The sequence below is a fragment of the Chlamydotis macqueenii genome, chromosome 5, assembly GCF_036417535.1.
Source record: "Chlamydotis macqueenii isolate bChlMac1 chromosome 5, bChlMac1.mat, whole genome shotgun sequence".
Taxonomy (NCBI): Eukaryota; Metazoa; Chordata; class Aves; order Otidiformes; family Otididae; genus Chlamydotis; species Chlamydotis macqueenii.
This window is the reverse complement of record NC_141560.1, coordinates 55383656-55402569: the sequence shown is the minus strand read 5'-3', so window position 1 is coordinate 55402569 and position 18914 is coordinate 55383656. Positions and strand designations below refer to the sequence as shown.

Here is an 18914-nt window from a genome sequence, read left to right as displayed (position 1 = left end):
TAATAAATGTATGTATATAATTTATTGGTAAAGATCACAGTGAATCTAGAAACAGTGTTGACAGTGGATGAAATATGTGAGACTAGCAGACGATGAGTCAAGCTCTCATGACTCTGAGCTACAGTGAAAGGTTTAATGTTTTTTATTTACCAGATTCGGAGGGATGATTTCCAGATGAATTGGTATATCTGTACTGGTCTGGAAACAGTGTGCATTGAACACTGATACTTCATCACAACCTGCCTCCTCATAGTTTCCTCACAGTTTGGGAGAGAGTCTGCCACAGTCCTGTTTGAAATCAGTATATTATGATTCGAAGTGGGTAAAGCTGAGAGAGCCTAAGAAAGACTAAAGGAATCAAATTGTGATTAATTTCTAAAGGGTATTAAAGGAGAGACCACAAGACATATGCAGTATCAATAAACCACAATATAAAAAAAGATTTTTTGATTTTATATTTAGATATTAAAGCTTTACAGAGTCATATAATTAAGAAATACATGTTTTTGAGAAATACCTTTGGTATATAATTTTTCCTTCTGCATTTAGTCAGTCATGAGCGTTATCTACAGTAGGGTTATGACACATAAAAAGTAACATGTTAATAAAATGACAGGAGATAGTTAAGAGTTACATAAAAACTCCACGATGGCTATGTTTGTTTGATATGAATCCTGCAATATTTCACCCATGTAGTTTGTTTCAACCATATTTCATTATTCTTTGGTAGCAAATAAAAAGAAGAGTAGTAGTATATAAAAAAAGAAACTACATGGATGATTCATTAATATTTCAGATGGAGAAAAATGGCTCGTTTTAATAAAAAAAAAGGAAATTTATTATGAAATAATATTTATTTACAGGTATTTTACATTTTTAGAAAATAATACAATTGTAATTTAAAATGCTTCATTTATTTTTATTACTTATCTGCTTGTACAAAAGAAGCGAAGACACTGTCTTCTTGTTCTAGCAGAACCTCAGGCTTGTCATATTCCAAAATAACCCCTCTCTTCATTACAATAACCAAATCTGCATTGAGGATTGTGTGCACGCGGTGCTGAAAAACAAACAAAATGCCAGTTCAGTGTATCTATCAGTTATATTCCAGGATAAGACAGGCTTCCAGAAATTAATTTTCCTATCAAATTCAAGTTTGATTAAGGCTACTTATCCTACTTTTCACCCTAATTTACTGTGCAAATACTGCAGATACATATACAGACCAAGAGCCACATGGATATTCAAGTACCTAAATTGCACATAGGGACTTGTGTATGAATCATCATATGAGTTCAGACTACAGTGTCCCTAGCCCAGCGTCCTGCCACCAAGCATTGCCACAAGAAAGTAGCCACAAAGAGTGGGAACAGGGCAAGTGAGTGCGGTACTGCATGTGGGTACTCTCCCAGCCCTGGACTACATCTAGATCGGGGGGGTTCCTGAGCTTGGTGGTGTTTGTCGATTTGTAAAGCTGAATAGATCCCTCTTCTGAAACCTTGCCCACGTCTTCTTTTGAGCTTTCATAAATGTTTTGCATCCACATCCTTTGGAAAATATTTTTGCAGGCTTGCTCCCCACTGCGTGAACAAGTACCCCCTTTTGTATGCTCTGGGCCTCGCTGCTCAGAGCTTAATCTGATGCTTCTTCCCCTGTGCCTCATGATTTTTCAGACCTCTCTCACATGTACTTATGTTGTCATCCTTCCAGGCAGAAGAGGCCTAGCCTTCTCAGCTGCTCCCCTTAAGGAGCAGGTCCACGCCTTCGATCATCCTTGTGCTTCTCAACATTTTTCAGTTGTAACATTCTGGGAATGAGGAGATCGGAACTACACACACTATTCAAGGCAAACTATGGACTGTGCATAGTTGCATATTCATGTGCAAACTATGGACTTACATAGATGTGTGATGTTTTCTTTTTTGTTCTCTACCCTTTTCGTAGTAAGCCCTAACATGTGATTAATTTATTTTATTAGGAAGAAACCTCTCCAATTTTTTCCACAGTAATTACTGAAAAGAATTAATTTTGCTTTTCTGCAATACTGTTATCTTTCCTGAGAACTCCTTTCACGTATCAATCATCAAATGGCCCCATAGGTTGACAGACTTATTGCTCGTGGTGTGTTTCAGGGATTCACAGATTCATTATTAGTTTTGATTACTTCCAGAAGCTGCTGTCACACTTTTTTTTTTTTTTTTGGCTTGCCTTATTGATCATTTCTGCTTTCTTTATTTGGCTATGAGTTCAGCTTTTACAAGAATGCCTTCCTGTTTCTAATAGTTTTTTTTTTTTAATTTTGTTAGCCATACCAGCTTCTTTCCAAGGCCATACCAAGCCTGTCCTAATAGATAGCATGCATTGCGTCTGGGAGTTTTGAATAAAATCCTACAGTAATTTCCATGATCCCTGTAGGTTCAATTTTATTTACTTCCTCTTTTAGCTCCACCTCCTCCCCGCTCTCGCATTTATTTTGGGGTTTTGTTTTTAGCAAGCCTGCTCATTTTTACAGAATTCTGCTAAAGCTGAGTGTAACTGCATTGGGGTTTTTGAGTCTGCGTTACTCCTGCAGGGATATTTAATCTCAGAATTCTGTGGTCTGTCCCTATGACACAGTCACTCTTCACCCATAAGGTTCCTAATCAGATCTCAGGCACCCTCAGTACCAAAACAGCTTTTGTATTTCCTTCTGTGGCTTCCTAGCCAGATGTTCCGTGAAATAATCACTGATGGCATCTACAAATCTCATCTCTGCTGCAGTCCTCCTGTGACATTTATTCAGTTCACAGGCAGGGGGAGGGGACTGAAATATCACATTCCAGTTGTACTTGCTGCCCTTGTTGTCTGATCTCTTTCAGTATCACACCATGAGTGCTGTCATCCTGGTAAAGTAATATAGATAATAATATAGATTTCCTAAGCACAAATTAGGAATATATAGCTTTATCTAAAAAAAAACCCAGCAAACCTACCACTACCCAAAGCCCCGTCTCCAAATCCCACATTATGTTTCTATTATAGAGCGTTTTGAGTACAAACCCACCTGCTGTAAAACCACATTTACATTTGGAAGTAAAAACATTCAAAGTAAGTTTATTCCAAAATGCTGTTTGTTTGAACTGTGCAGTTTACAAATTAACTGAGAGTGAAAGACTATTAAAACTTTCTCAGCCTGTCCTAAAAAAAAACCCTGAGAAAGATACATAAATGCAAAATGCAGTGCAAGTCAGAATTTTCATGCAGAGAAATAATGAAATTCCTTTGCTTGTTTTATAACGACACACTAAATGAAAACTATAAGAGAAATTAGGTTTTCTATTACACATTTGCTAGGTGAAAATAAAAAGATGCTGTAAGATTCCTGAACAAAGATTTCTTGATTTGTGTTTAATTTTTAAATGTTAAGCCTAATGACTTTATTTCACCTCCCTGAACTATGTGTATTTTTAGCAAATATAGGACTGAAAGATATGTATTGCTTCTGACACATCTGTTGAGCCAAATGCTTTGATTCAGGTCAAATCTCTTTCATAAACACTTTTTAAATACATTCTTGAGATCTCTGTATAATCACTTCAAGAATATGCAAACTTAAATTCAGTCACTGTCAACACAGATGGAATGTTTATTTTTAAAAGTTAGCAAAATTCTAATTTATTTGTTTAAATTCTGAAACATAATTGCTTTATCTAGTGGTAGAACTATCATACAATTTTCTTGTCCTTAATTAAATTATTACTGTAGCTTGATGAAACGTATTCTTAGATTTCACAGTAGTCAAAGTCATATTATATTTTAAATTAGCCTAAAAGAGGTAACAGAAAATAGACTGCATACTTAGATTACATGCTTTACAGGCAGATTTAGCATGACACAACACATTTAAGAAGCTGTTGTTATGTATTTAAATAAGAAAGTAGCTTAAAATGGAAAAGAAAGCTTACGCTTAAACATCGCATTAAAAAAAGATTAATGGCCAAACTGACACATTTATTAACATTGAGAAGAATTGATTAATGTGGCAGTTCTGAGTCTTGTTTGCATTAGAACGGCAGCAGAGTCTGTACTTACTGCTATCGTAACCACAGTACGGTCAGCAAACGCAGTCATGACTACCTTCTGGAGTATGTTCTCCTATATAAAGAAAAACATTTGTTGCTTTTGAAACAATGGAAGTTACATGATAGACACACAGACACTAAGAAGGCTTAAGTAACCAATGATTATTCCATGCTTTTATTTATCCTACATTGCAGAAATACACATCAGAACTAAGTCAGAGCCTGGTCTCCAGTTAGCCAGCCCTGCTTGCTCCTGCCACCCCACTGCCTCTGGGCTTCAACGCACACGAGAGCTGTGCTCTGGCTCCCAAACCCCTGCTATCCTGACCTCATTTTCATAGTGAGGAGATCAAAGGTGAATCCAGGGTGCTGCCAGGCTGCCCGCGTGCTGGCTTCTCTGCTGTGCGACCTTCACCCTGCTGGAAGCCCAGGAATGTCCCAGCACAGTGGGGACATCTAACACCAAGGGGTGGCAGAGATAAGCAAGGGAGTGTGCTGTACCTGGCATATTTAACAGTGGAGATAATATTGAAGATGGCCTGAACGTACATAGTTCTCACTCAACAACTCGCTCATCCTTTGCTATTTAGGAAACATGTTGTGTACGAAACTGCCTAGAAATGTCACTAGCACAGATACCTTTATTTGCTATTATCTGTTCTTATGTATCTCAAGGGAGGAACTATTATCCTTAATGCATAAATTTCAAAATGTGTTTTACCTGGGCTGTGTACAGCATAATTCCCAACGTTACTGACACCCAACACACTAACATTTTACAGAACTAAAAATTGTAGCTCTTATAATAAATCCCTCCAATTATATTCTTTACTTATGGAATGAAGAATATTGAAACATTTCTCATAACAGCATAACAAAGAAAAAAAAATCCTAGGAATACACTGTTCTATTTGGCTAAAATCCAATCAGTGCACTGTTATTGTCTGGTTTAACCTCTTGTCTAGCAATTTCAGGCAATTAATGCAATAATTCAGTATGTCTTTTCTACATCTTTTTATTTCCTTGACTCTACTTTCAAGCTTTCCAACTTCCTGACTTATCCTGTCCACCATGCTGAAATTTGTCTGCTTGCCAATTTACCCTTCACTGACCATCCCAGCTGACCTTCCAAAGCTTTGTTTACTTTAGGAAATCAAACTGCCAATGCTTCATTTTCCTAATGCAAGCAATTCTGGAATAACTATTAAACCCCTAGTAAAATTATTTAAGAGCTCTTTAGATTAGTTAGCAATGCCTCACAACTACCTGGACTTGTAAACACGTCTGCAGTAAGTATGGTGTAAGCGTATTACAGAGTAGATATAGAATCACTTTTCACCTTTTTCGTCACATAGTAATTAGCAGTTGCCTCCCCCTCAAGGAAAGCAAGAAATTGGAAACACTCCAAACTCACTGTTGCCATGTCAATAGATGCTGTGGCTTCATCCATGATGAAGATGCTTGTCTTCCTCACAAAAGCCCTTGCTAGGCAGAACAGCTGTCTTTGGCCTTGGCTAAAGTTTTCACCCCCTTCTGTGACTAAAGCATCTGGAAACGATATAGCAAAACCGGTATTTATGGGGTGCGCATGAGAGGGTCAGATCAGAGTAGAGCATATACTTTCAGCATAAAGATTTTCAAAGTAACATTTCCTAGGTCTCCAGCTGCTGGTGACCCAATTTTGCCTGCTTATTTCCATTGTTCAAAACAACCTGTACTTCTGCCTCACTATATTCTTTATATCTATTAGACACTAAAGTAGCTAAGGATGTTTAAGACCAAGTTTCTCTGGAACACGTGCAGTCTAGGACACTGCATCCCCCTGTCAAAGTGGCATCCATAATTTCTTTACCCTAATTTTAAAGGGCTGTGGTGTTTTTTTTTTTTTTTTGCATGGCCAAATGATTCACACCTTTAAGCTTTTGAAATCTTCCTCCCTGGACACAACTATTGTAAAATACAAAAGAACATATTCTAGAAAATACCTGACTTGTTGACACCTTATTGGCATTCACAAGGCCCATAAATGTCAATGCTTCATAACAAAGACATACTGAAATAGAACAGTATTTTTACCATTGATCTGAATAGAAACAGGGTTCTGCCCCACAGGTGCAGTGGGTAAGGGAGTTAGATGGATACAGGAGCTTTGCCTGCAGGCAAACACATTTTGTCACCTTCCATAAACCTAAAAAGCTTTTTCTTTAGCGACTATCTTTTTTAATAAATAGTAAATGTGAAACAGCAATGTTGTGAACACTGGAAGCAAATCTTCTCAAGAAGGAAGTCTTATTACCTAGGCCCCCAGGGAGCGCTTTCACCACATGCTTGAGCTGTGCTATTTCCAATGCTTCCCACAGCATGCTGTCTGTGCACTTCTTCTCAGGGTCCAAGTTAAACCTACAGTTGTGCGTAATTCAAGAATATCGGTCAATATAAACTTCTGCAATGAATTTCTTCCTTTAGTGTGCTTAGAAATAAACCTGCAAATAATCAGGATCATATACTAAAGATCTGGGCCTGATTCTGATCTATAATTGGTGTAAATCCACTGACTTTTACAGACTTGGTCAACATTTATACCAATGTGATTAATAGTAAAATTTGACTCTTTCAGTTGAGCAGAACAGGAGAAGCTTCCTGTTTTGCAGGTATCTTTGTGGTTTTAGAATTAATTTTGTTCTGAATAAAGTAAAGAAATTCTCAAATTTTACTAGAAAAAGCTCTGAAGAAAAAAAGCTGTGAATATAATCAGTTTAAATCAACATTTATTTTTTAACAAAGGTCAAAATTCTGCCATTTCTCCTTTTAAATCCAATGTCTCTTTGTTCTTTACTGCTATAGAAATGCTAAACAGATCAAGCTTCATACTAAATTATGAACAAATCTTGGATTTATGAACAGATGAATGTTTTTTTACCTTGCTGTAGCCCAGAAATTATACCAACAAATGTGAATCTCATATCATGTTAATATATAGAATGATAATCAGAAATAAAGTCTTCAATGGTGCTTAACACTTTTTATTTTTGTTTTTTATTCCTACTGTATGTGCTATGAATTACCGATGCTGGCCTAAATAATTTTTTTAATAGATTAATTAATAAAACAAAGGTACAGAATCACCTCATTCAGTCTTCTGACATGAATGAATCATGCCCTATTCAGGCAAGTTCAGGAGATAATCTTGGGATCTGTACTAGTGTGGAGTCAGCAAACCACAGAAGCCTGTATCATTTTCAGTGAATTCTAATTACTTTCTTGTAGAAACTGTAACTGCAGGTGATGTAATTCTGCACAGAGGATTGTACTGTTCCTTTCTAAGATAAATGCCACAGATATAGGAGAGGACATTTGTTGGAAACTATGGAGTTTTTTGCTGCTGTTTATACTGCATCATCCTCTCAGAGAAAGAGGATTCTCACTGATATTCTCACTGATGAAAGTATGTCTCAAGGATGAGAAGAGCAACATGGATAGACGCTCCAGGATAAAATACCTCAGATGTCCCCCAGTACATCTCATATTGTTCTATTCCTTCCTTTTTTTCTACATTAATTTTTTAGTCTGCATTTTTTTCCATCTTATTTTTTTAAGGTAGACAGATGAGAATAAATGCAGGAGGAAAAGTTTCAAGGAGTGCTGGGTGGTTATGGTATTTGATCAGTGAGCTAAACTGATTACTCAGTCCTGAAGGAATAAATAGTGACTTTCCCTACTTCCCAGGCATGGAACACTTTCTGCCAACAGTGTGCTGACCAGGCTGAGGAACTGGAAAGGTGTAGTCTGGCACAGGTGGGTAAAAAGCACAGACAGAAGGCTGTGATCCTCTCTCCTCCAACTGAAGAGACCAGAATTGAACAGTTTGCTATCAGCAATTTTGTAAAAGTCATTATATGGTATAATTATAATATATAATGGCATATAAATCAATATATGGTTTTTATTGCTGGTGTTTTAGCGCTTACCGGATTGTTCCGCTGAATAAAATAGGATCTTGGAGAATGATTGACAGCCTGGATCTCAACGTCTGTAAGGGGAGCTTAGCAATATCTATACCATCAATTATAATCCTTCCTGTTCAAAAGAAAATGGATAGTCTGCTAAACTGTTTGTCATGCCACACAGCTGCTGGCTAAGACATGGCTCACTTTCAGCTTGCCATACAGTACAGCAGGAACAGGCTTTGAATTGCATATCCCCTTATTCACTAATGAAACAAGTTTTGTTTAAGTAGCAAGCACAATTGTCTTAAGACTAAGCCTCAACTAGGAAGAATATGAGGTGTACCTGTAATATTTTATGAATGATTAGACACACTACTTATCTGCTTGACCATTACCAGCATCTATCAAACAAGAAGCTAAGAGGTTACTCCAACCAGGGACTAGTTACCAGGCAGAACAAGCGTTTCAAAAAGCCAGTTTACTGTTGAGCACTTTGAAATCTCCTCTCCAAGTACAAGTGTCTGGCTCTGCATAAGGGCCCAGTGGGCAATGTGGCTGGGAAACTGAGGCTACAATTTTTTGAGATGCACAGGAAGACACTCCATGAGGCATATGGACATGGCACACATAGCAGGAAATACAGCAGGAAATTCCAGGACAGCAGGCCAAACTGCAGCCCCAAGTTGCTGAGTTTTCTGGGCCGAGTGGGTCCTATCTGTGCCTTGTGCATGGATCCTTCATTGTACTCGAACACCTTCCGCTTTTACGATTTGCTCCTACCGTTGTGATTTAACAGCACAAAGGGACCTTTGCTTCTGTCAGGTAGAGTTTTTATTGATCCAGCTTATCAATGGCACAGCTGTTAGGTGACAGATGATACCATATTTAAACAAGGCCAGAAAGCGTGTTCTGCAGATTCGAAAATTGCATTTCAAAGCTGCTGCTGTTAAGGAAAGGACTGCCAAATCATCGCCAGGAGCTACGCTTGACCAATATGCAAAAGTGTAATCTTACCCTCAAAAGTGTCAACCATTCTGAAAAAGGCAAGAGAGAAGGAGGATTTTCCACTGCCTGTTCGACCGCAGATCCCAATCTGTGACACAGAAAACAGATGAACATCAGGTGAGCAGAAATGGATGATGTCTGTATTTGACATTTAAGATGAATGGATGGAGGAGCTGTTCTGATTCACATGATCCTCATGTCCTCCTGACAGTTCAACCAAACTGGACTAGTCATAACAGAATCCCTAAGTTCCCTCTTTGTCTTTAGGGGTCTCAGCATTTAGGGATAAATCAAGAACAATCCTGTATACAGGAACAATAGGAGAGTGGCAACGATGGGAATAAAGGCAAGAGAGCCACATGGGAATGATGGAAAGTAGGTCTAACACAGTGAGGGGTCACTGTCGTGGCACTGTGCGCTGACAGCAGGGTACTGGGATACTGAGAAGTGGTGTGTAGTTCTAATTTCTCACTCTAAACATACCAAACAAAGAAACCTACAGACTCCTTTCTGGTGCACTACATTCTTTTAGAGAAAAAAAAATCTGTAATTCATTCATGAAAACATACTGTGGTATGTTTTTTCAACTTTGTGATTCCTATGATGTGCTAGTCTAAAGAGCTTCTCGGAATCACTGGGCTTCTTTACCTTTTGTCCTGGAGAGATGTGGGCATTGACATGTTTTAGCACTGGCTTTAAGTTGCTGTCATATCGGACACTGAGGTTCTGGATTTGGATCTCCCCCCTGTCTGGCCAGTTCTGGGGAATCTGTGAGGAAGCTGTATGAGAAGCACAGGAGAAAAAACAAGCAAAGAAAAAAAATCAATCCTGTAATAATAAATTAATCAGCTCATTAGGTGATATACTATGTTTTTCACGTTAGTATGCTGCAAAATCATTAAAATTTCAGCAAGCTCTTTCTGCATGCTGCACAAAACTGCACTTACAAAGGAGCCCTTCGTAATTTTCAGCTTCTGTTTTGAGAAGGCCATTGATTCTTTTCACTGCACCCAGTTGGATCTCCATGTCAGCCAGATTACGAACCATCCAATTCAGATAGTTAGACACCTGATGTAAAGCAAATATATTACTAAGTTCCAGATTTTTAGTAGTTTGCAACATTTGACCAGCATGCAGTTTGTGTTCTTTCTCAGTAACATTTGTTCAGCCTTAATAAGCTGAAGTTGTGAATGAACTGTATGGTACACAGCAACAGGGTGACAACAATGACTAAAGGTTAAATTTCCTAACTGCAGTGCACAGATGCTTTGGTACTATGGAAATCTGATCTACACCAACAGGAAAGAGGGAGGGGGAACAATAAAGACAGGTGAAAAGACATCATCTTGGTAACTTCAGGTTTGACAGTCTAGAATTATGTACCAGGGCATAATTACAATTTATGCACTGAAAAAATATTCTTCACAATGGAAGACAATATAAAAAATATGATGCAACTTGGCCATGTTTTGTTGACATATTTGAACTAACACTTCGATTAATATTTTATCTAAAAACTGAAGAAAGCATAGACTCAAATATGTCAACCATTGAATGTGAACTGAAGTTAACACATGGTTTCAGTGATGTTACAGTACCCACTATAGATGTACAGACACCTTCGATCTTCCTGTTCATCTTTGTGCCCTGAAGAATTACAAAAAACTGTTTGGGAGAGACAAAAAGGGTCCTAAAATTCTTACCATAAGAGCATAGGTTAGTCCCAAGCCTACAAGTCCTGAAGAGAGTTTATTATACAGGCAACTGGTTATAGAAGTGACAGCTGCTATGAGTACCACACATGCTCCAATGTACTCCTGAAGGAATATGAATAAGCTCCATCACTATAAGTCTACAAATAATCAACATGTTCTCATAACTTTGCATACCAAATAACAAACCCATTGCACAGTTTGAAATACAGGCAGAAAACACCACATAACTCCATACAGACCCTGCCTAGGAACCCATTCTCATTGCATTTAGCGTGGCTGTGCTGTTTGGAAACGCTATTGTACACAGACGGAGTTGTACCAACACTCCTAATCTTCTTCTGGAGAAGGAAACACAAATATCTTAAAGATGTAATGGAGATGGCTGAAACCATGCAGCTGATGTTATCTGGGGTAGGAGGGAAATGCTCGTGTGATCCCCTCTGAGAGTGGATCCTCTCTGTGGCTGATGATTGACTGCTGGGGAGACGCTGCAGTTGCTGCTGGGTGGCTACCATCCATATTTGTTCAAACAAGCTGTTCTTGCACAGCATGTATCTATTAGTCAGACTGTGTCCACCCATGATGAGCTTTTGCTGCTTTAATTTTAAACCATCAGTGATGTGACTTCCCACAGACAAGTCTTTGAGTAAAATTATGTAACAGACTAGCAAATGAACTCTGTAGGAGAGAAACTGTCACTCCTCTATGTTTGTACTGTTTAGTGATATAGTAATTGATCAGAATTAGGGACTTCAGATGGTCTAGGACTGAACATATAGAAGGGTAACAACATTTTATTTAAGTCATACTCAATATCTGAATTCAAATAGCACAAGGTACCAGCTAAAACGGAGACCAAAATGGAAGTATAGAGTGTGACATGAAATATGAGTTAACATACGCTTAGCACCGCATAAAAGGAGCCCATGTTACCACAACAGTCGGTATCTAATGAAGCCCAATACAAATATCACCATCCACAACATAAAGTTCCTTGATATGCTTTTCAAGCAATTATTTTCAATAAAGGATTTCTCATCCTAGGTCACTTTACTGAGCACTCCAAGGGAATGGGCACCTGAATATCCTTGGCATTCTTCAGACGACCCAAAACACGCACAAACCTGTCTATGTCCTTCTGCTTATTAAGAGAGCTTCCAAGATGTTGAAATGTTCCCCGGAAGCCACAAGGCAAAGGCCTGCTGACACTGATTAACACAGTCCTGAGCAGCACTGCTCGACCAGCTCTGATCACTTTTCACACAGAGGAGCCAATGTGACCCATAAAAACTATTCTTGTCTTGGAGAAACAGCTGCAGGCTATGGGGAAAATTCATACTCCATCCAGTTTTCAGGATGGGTTGGGTATGTGCTCAGTACAGATAAAGAGATAGATGTAAAAAGGATAAAGGTATAGCTTCGAAACCTAGATGAGGCTGGATAACTGTTGGATGCCTCACCAGATTGCTTGGAATGGAGTCAAATAAATTCATTGTGTATACACAAAAATAATGTACTTGCCATGCGGACTTCCAGCCAGCGATTGGCAGCTGTAAGGAAAAGGGAAGCAACGTTGTTGGAATCTGTATATTCAAGAAGTTTTTGATGAAATTTGGCTTCATACCTAAAGAAAAAAAAAACAAAGAAAAAGAAAAAAGGGTCAGGCCTTGGGATCTTGGAAAAATGAAAAGTAAAATTTAATTTCTGGCGGTATATGCTCATGGGCAGCTTGACACAGGGTCTAAATCAGCCTATCAACAGTTCAGAGTGACATCATCTGTAGACTTGTATTAGACACATGCAAACTGTATTTGTAAAGTATGTTCAAGAGTAAATGGATGTTATTGTACTGATGAAACTCTATGTGGGACTTCTGGATCACAGAGGGCATTTTCTAAATGTATTTTATTACATGGTAACTCTAAGAGAGACAAATCTGAAACTAAAAAAAAATTAAAAATCTATGTGAGAGAGAAATAATACATGCATGTACTTATGAAAAGAAGTATTAGTACTGCAGAATGCAGTTGTTCTTCACACTTAATCATATAAGCTCAAGTTTTAAAATTTATATTACTGTAGTGCCTATAAATTGTAACTATTTGTAAAGTATAAATCCAAAGTACCTCCAGTCGTGGTAGCTCCAGTGTTAGACAAACATATTTGTCCTTATCACTAAACAAATGGAGCATTTGGGAGAACAAAAGTCCAGGCACATGGTGCAACAAAAAGTAACCGATTGGAAAGAACTGTGTTTCCCCGCCCCCTGTCCCCTGCAAATGAATTATCCACAGAATACAAAATATGATTAATGGCAGATAGGTCTGTTTACAGTTTATGATAGTGGGTCTGCATGCACTCATCAGAATAGCTGCACCAATGAATTCTGCCTTGAATTCAGCAGATATGGAAGATGATTCCCTGCTACACCTATTTAGACTGGGGTCTTGGCAAGGATGCAAGTCAGTCAGTCACCCCTTTTAGCTGGGCATATGTATTTGCACAGGTGTAAATTAATGAGATGTTAATAAAAAGTGTATCAATAATGATGTCTAATAATAAAGGAGAAGTCTGGTACAAAAGCCTTTTCCAGAGTAGTAATAGAAGCTTGAAGACCCAAAAATCTAGTTCAAGTACTCAAAGCTTGCCTTTTTGCCACCTTTATTACATTAGCAAGTTTAACAAACTTGCTTATCTCCCCTTATAAAACTTTGCCCTATTTATATCCTTAGCTATTATGGTTGCAAGAAGCACTACTTATTTATAAACTCACCTCTCCTAATACTGATGTGAGAGAAAGATGTGACAATGTTTTGTTTAAGTATGAAGTACATGGCTTAGAGAAGCTTTCCAATTTGTTCACTGCAGAGTATCTTAATCCTTCTGAGTATAATAATAGACAACTTCACATAAATCATTTATGCTTTTGAGGAAAATAAATAAATGTCACTTTGTGGAAATAATTTAGCTGTTCACAACTTAGCCATGTGCCAAGACATAAGAGATACATCTGCTGTGTGCAATGGAGAACGGCCTGGGCTGGCTCTGAGCATGTTGGTGTGTTTGCATAGCCTTAGAATGGTTGTTCCTGAAAGCGAGCACTAGCATCGCGCAGCGTTAGACCTAGTGAGCCCTGCCTTTCCTCAGGACTAATTACCCTCAGGGCCCTGCCATACAGAGATGGCTGAACTGCTTCTGGAACTCAATTTAGTCACATTTAACTTTCATATCTCTATATCATGAGGTATTATGTGATGCAGATATGCCTTAGAAGATGTGAGGTATGCACCATGAGTCAGTCATGCATATGCATGTGGAATGGGGATACAGACAAAGTTACCATTATCACTGGAGTACTGCAGAAATATTGGAATTTCTCTTCAGAAGGTGTTCCCTGATTACCAGGCCTCTCAGAGTACAGACCAGTTGTTGCAGAAGCCTTCACATTTACATTTTATTGATCATTTAGCACCAACGCTATCTGAAGCGCCGGAGAGCAAACTATAAATCAGGTCAGGGCATCTGCTGAAGGTGTATTTATAGCTGCAGCAGTAGCTGTCTTTCTGATCTCCCCCTGGATTTATTTTCCATTTCTTTCCTTAGACCTTCTGAGTAAGTGCAGGACAGAGTTACTAAGGGTAAGGACACTCCAGGAACAAGTAGCACGTCCTAGCTTTATGACTGGATTCCTCAATTAGTGTTATTTTTAGGGATGCTCAAGCTAGCAACTCTGACCTCCATTCTTGCTAGTATGTTAGGCAGCTGAAAAACTACACAGTCCTAAAAATAGCTAAGTTACCAGCTGATGTGGGAGGCTGGGAGGCAGATGGAATACAGAACTTACTGAATGCACATGGCTGTTGGGTCAGACGCATACCAGTTACTGCAGGATTCGGCAAAAAGGAGGCACCAAACACAATTCTTTGACAAAGGAATTAATTTCAAGGCAACAGGAAGAATCAAGAGGGAATGCTCCAAATGACTGAAAATATTAGCTGGATGGCATTGAACACTATTTATTGTATCAACACCTGAGAATATACAGCCATAATACTCTAAAGATCCTCTTGATGAAGTAGAATGCATTAAATATCCAATAACAGTAATTAATAATGGAAAATACTATGCTGTTCTACCACTCTTTTTGGGAAGCTACCTTCAGGCAAAAAGAAACAAACTCTTAAACTGGCTGTTCTTTCATTTAGCTATTTATATCCTATTTAGAATAGTTTAAGAAAACTTAACTTCGTGCATTACTTCTATTATAAAATCAATGTTATAGGTTAGGAGGAATGAGCGCTACCGTTTCAAAGATAAAATGGTAACAGTAATAATTAACTGACAAAATGTGCAGACATCTAGATGAGATCGGTGTGGAAGACAGTTGACCGCATTTGAGTCAACTGGGAAAAGACAAGAATAGCACTAGAGTAGGGAAAGCAGCTGGTAAGCCCAGGAGCAGTTTTATTGGTACCTCTACTAGTATCAGTGTGACTGCCATTTTTGTAACACAGATGCACAACCCAGACACGTTATCAGGTATTCCTGGGCTGCTCTCCTGTGAACTTATGTAGATGGAAAAAGGAATCAAAACAGGCAATGAAAGACTTTGTCTCCAGCTTGTGTATTTTCACAACTACCACATTTTCAGCTAGCAACCTGAAAAATAACTTAGGGTGCTATTGCATCCTCTGAAGTCACTAGCATGCACAGTTTATCTTACCAGGGCATAAATTCATACCCAAATTACTTTGGCATAACAAGTTAGTGCATATTAGTTGTTACATGGAAAACGTCCAAGCGCATAGTCTGCCACATCGCATGCTGCGGTAACTGCAAGCTAATTTAGCTTCTTAAATCACAATTGCCCACAAGTTTTTTTTCAGGCGGTGTGCAAGTGTATGGAGAGTTGCAGGGCAGCTGACACACATTACTTTGTTTTTCTACAGTAACTCCTTTATATGCAAAATGCTTAAAGTTCTTCAGTGTTTTGGAGTTCACCCTTACCAGTGTTTTGGGGACTCTGGATTTTCCAGGTGATCCAAGTAACCATTACTTATAACTGCACAATTGCAGAACAGAATCAGAGATAGATATTCAAAAGCAATGTAATGTATGTTTTTTTAAAAAACTATACCTGAAGGCTCGAATGGTGGTAAGACCTTCAACAGTCTCTGAAAAATGGGAGAGTAATGGTAGCTGAGTGCTGTCATCCAGCTGCTGCAGGTCCCTGGAGAGGGTTATGAAAAGAATTTTGTAAAAAGCCAGTTTTGTTGTGCAGTCTTTCGTTTGAAATGGGCCCAAGGAATGAAAGAGACTATCATCACATTAATTATATATGTAAGGTTCAGATAGATTGCAAGGCAGTGCTGCATGTCTCTGAGCAGGGAGCAGAACCCAGGAGGATTAGTCTTTTAAAATTTGAATATAGACAGTGCTGGAGTTCTGAATAGGTCTTTTCCCTTTGCTGCTTTCCCTCGTTTCTCCTGTATTCCTACTTCCTACACGCAGTTGTTTATTCATTCTGTCTCTACGCTGAACATAAATTTAAAGGGATACTGCAAGCAAGAGCCTGGGTTAACCAGAAGGCAAAATGCAACCTCCTCTCTCTCCCCTCTCCATCCCCAGATGACAGCACAACTTCTCACTGAGCTAACGGTATAACTGATACACTCGGAGTAAGTGAGAGCCCACACTTGTCATTAGGTTATGCTTCTCAATTTCATGTTTAGTCATCAAATCAGTGGAAGCACATGTGGAGTGAAATTCTGTTTAGTCTCAGTTCCTTCCAGCAGGAAGTAAATTGGTTGCAGACTTCCTCTTGATCCATGCATATACAAAGGGATAAATGCAGCATTGCTGCAAACGCTTCTTGAGCACCACTGGTGGGGGAAGCTATATGACCTTAGAAGGAGAAGAATCACAGATATGGCTAAAATTTTTCAACTTGTTAAAAACTAAAAGGTGCTCAGAACAAGGAAGGATGTTCATGCAAGTTGGATCCCTAATGGGCAGCAGTACCACCATGGTTATACTGCTTTCTCCAGTCTCTCCATGGCTTTACAGATTTCCACTTCCACCTGGATAGGCAGACATTGGTTTCCCTGTTCTGTCACCGCTGGACATGCCCAGCACACAGCCCCTCGGGAGGACAGAATCCAGAATCCAGTGTCCTGTGAACTCTAAGAAACTTTGATCATGCACAACAACCCTGTTCATGCCTCCCAGAAGTTCTACTTGAAGAGCTGCAGACAAAGGCACTTGTAAAATGACACCTTTTCAGTTTAGTGGATTTGACTCACTTTCAGACAGAGCTATGGCTTTGACAGGACTGAATTTACATAAGTTCCCCAGCACTGCAATTCTGCAATGCAATCGTGCATTGCAGAAGATGTTTCTGTTGCCGGAATTATACTGGTTTATGGTCTTACCGTGATGCGACTCGGAAGTACTTCTGGATAAAGTAACACATGATTGCAAGGGGAACCAGGGCAATGAGAAACATTGGTGTGACGTAAGAGATGACCGCAAGAGCAGATACACACAGCAAAGTGGAGCGACTCAAGCACTCCAGGGTAGCTGGAATGTGCTGTATAGATAAAGAAGAATAAGCACACAGATCTTCTGTAATATATAAAGTTTAAACTAGCATTATTTAATTTTCCTTACTCCCACTTACAAAATGAAAAAGCATACAGGTCTGCTTTTGAATTGACTGCTGGGTTTTGGGAAACTGAAGGGGTTCCTGAGGGGCTGCTTCACATGTCTACATTGTGGACCACAATCCTCATGTCAGAGGATTACAGATGGGATACAATAGACAATTTCAGTGTCTGCATTGATCCTGTGAACTGGCAGTACAGCCTAGGGTAGGCACTGATAATTTCAATTTCAGTCATTTCTATTTTGGGCAACAGCATTTGCCTTTTTCTCTTGCATTTGCTCATATGTGCAGGTTCATGTGTTTACCCACTTTTCAAAAAAGTAGATCCTCTTAATTTGGGGATATCACTATTGATCCAATTTCACTTCCCTTGTCTATACAGGGCATCTTAATCAAATAAATGGTTTTTCAACATGCATTAAGATGGGGAATTCATTCTGAACCTAGAAAATCATTACGAAAATTGATATGGTATTCAAAATTAAGATCATCAGTAAACTTCATCTAAATGAGTGTATAATAAATAAAAATCCAGTCTTTCAGACTGGGAAAGATAGGATAACTTGGGAGTTTGAATATATTTATTCAGTACCTGGTCGATGGTATTGCAATCAGCTGAAAATCTGTTCAATATACTTCCCAGAGGTGTTGTTTCAAAAAACCTAAAATGAGACAAGGAATGGGAAAGATTACAATATTGAAATTAGAATAGTTTAAATATTTTTTTCAGTCTTCCTTAAGCTAGGTACTGTATCACAGACACAAGCAAATGAGTTGACAACAACGGTGAAGTTTCTAATTTTTCCCCATAACCATGGCTTTCCAATAAAATGGCAGCCTTGAATGTACCGCAACAATAGCAAGCATGTCCTCAGCTCCCTCTACTGCCTAAGCTATGCAAATCACATGATTGTATTTTTAAAGATCCTTTCAGATTTGCAATTTGAGGCCTCTTCAATTAATAAAAAATGCAAACAAATTTAAATTGCAAGTCTTGCATTCTTTTAGGAATAGGAATGCATAACTAAGAACTATTGGAATAATATATTAAAAGACCTTTCCTTTATATTTGCATATGCAAAATGCAAAGTTCATTATTGCTCTGTAATTGTTAAGTGTTCCATGACTCATGTTGAACCTGAAGTCTAATTCTATCCTGAAAAAACTAAAAAAAAAAAAAAATCTAGTGTTTTCGATGTATATTATTTCTCCCTGGTTTCTGCGTCAAATATAGTTGGCTTAAAAATAAGAAGGTATTTTTCCTAATGTTGAGTAACAGCTGAGGTTTGAATCAAGCTACAACTTTGCGTCCATGCATTAGAAAGAAAACTCATGCAGGACAACAAAGGCCTTTACTGGTATCTGTGCATTCCAGGGTACTCTAACGATGCCTGTGATGACACTTGCCTAAGCTCATTATCTTTCATGGGCTTGCACAATCGCTGCCTGGCAGTAAATATTTCCAGTGATTAAGATTACAATGCACGCTATGAGTGAACTGTAGAACATACTGATCAATAAT

The 18914-nt window shown here is 38.5% G+C and overlaps 1 protein-coding gene across 4 annotated transcripts in view; it reads right to left on the bottom strand.

Moving 5' to 3' along the window:
- Positions 1-436: 436 nt before the first annotated feature.
- Positions 437-18914, bottom strand: part of ABCC8 (ATP binding cassette subfamily C member 8) — an 85576-nt gene continuing 67098 nt past the window's right edge. For 3 of the 4 annotated variants that reach the window (XM_086748031.1, XM_086748030.1, XM_086748034.1), the window contains 13 exons: positions 17985-18054; positions 17160-17317; positions 15866-15958; positions 12250-12352; positions 10717-10830; positions 9961-10081; positions 9662-9792; positions 9023-9101; positions 8030-8138; positions 6358-6461; positions 5476-5609; positions 4072-4134; positions 437-1060 (listed from right to left, as the gene is read on the bottom strand). In XM_086748031.1, the coding sequence (XP_086604157.1) occupies positions 923-1060; positions 4072-4134; positions 5476-5609; positions 6358-6461; positions 8030-8138; positions 9023-9101; positions 9662-9792; positions 9961-10081; positions 10717-10830; positions 12250-12352; positions 15866-15958; positions 17160-17317; positions 17985-18054 (1417 nt within the window). In that variant the 3' untranslated portion in view covers positions 437-922. The remainder of the gene's footprint in view (positions 1061-4071; positions 4135-5475; positions 5610-6357; positions 6462-8029; positions 8139-9022; positions 9102-9661; positions 9793-9960; positions 10082-10716; positions 10831-12249; positions 12353-15865; positions 15959-17159; positions 17318-17984; positions 18055-18914) is intronic. The other variant, XM_086748033.1, reaches the window with a different exon arrangement.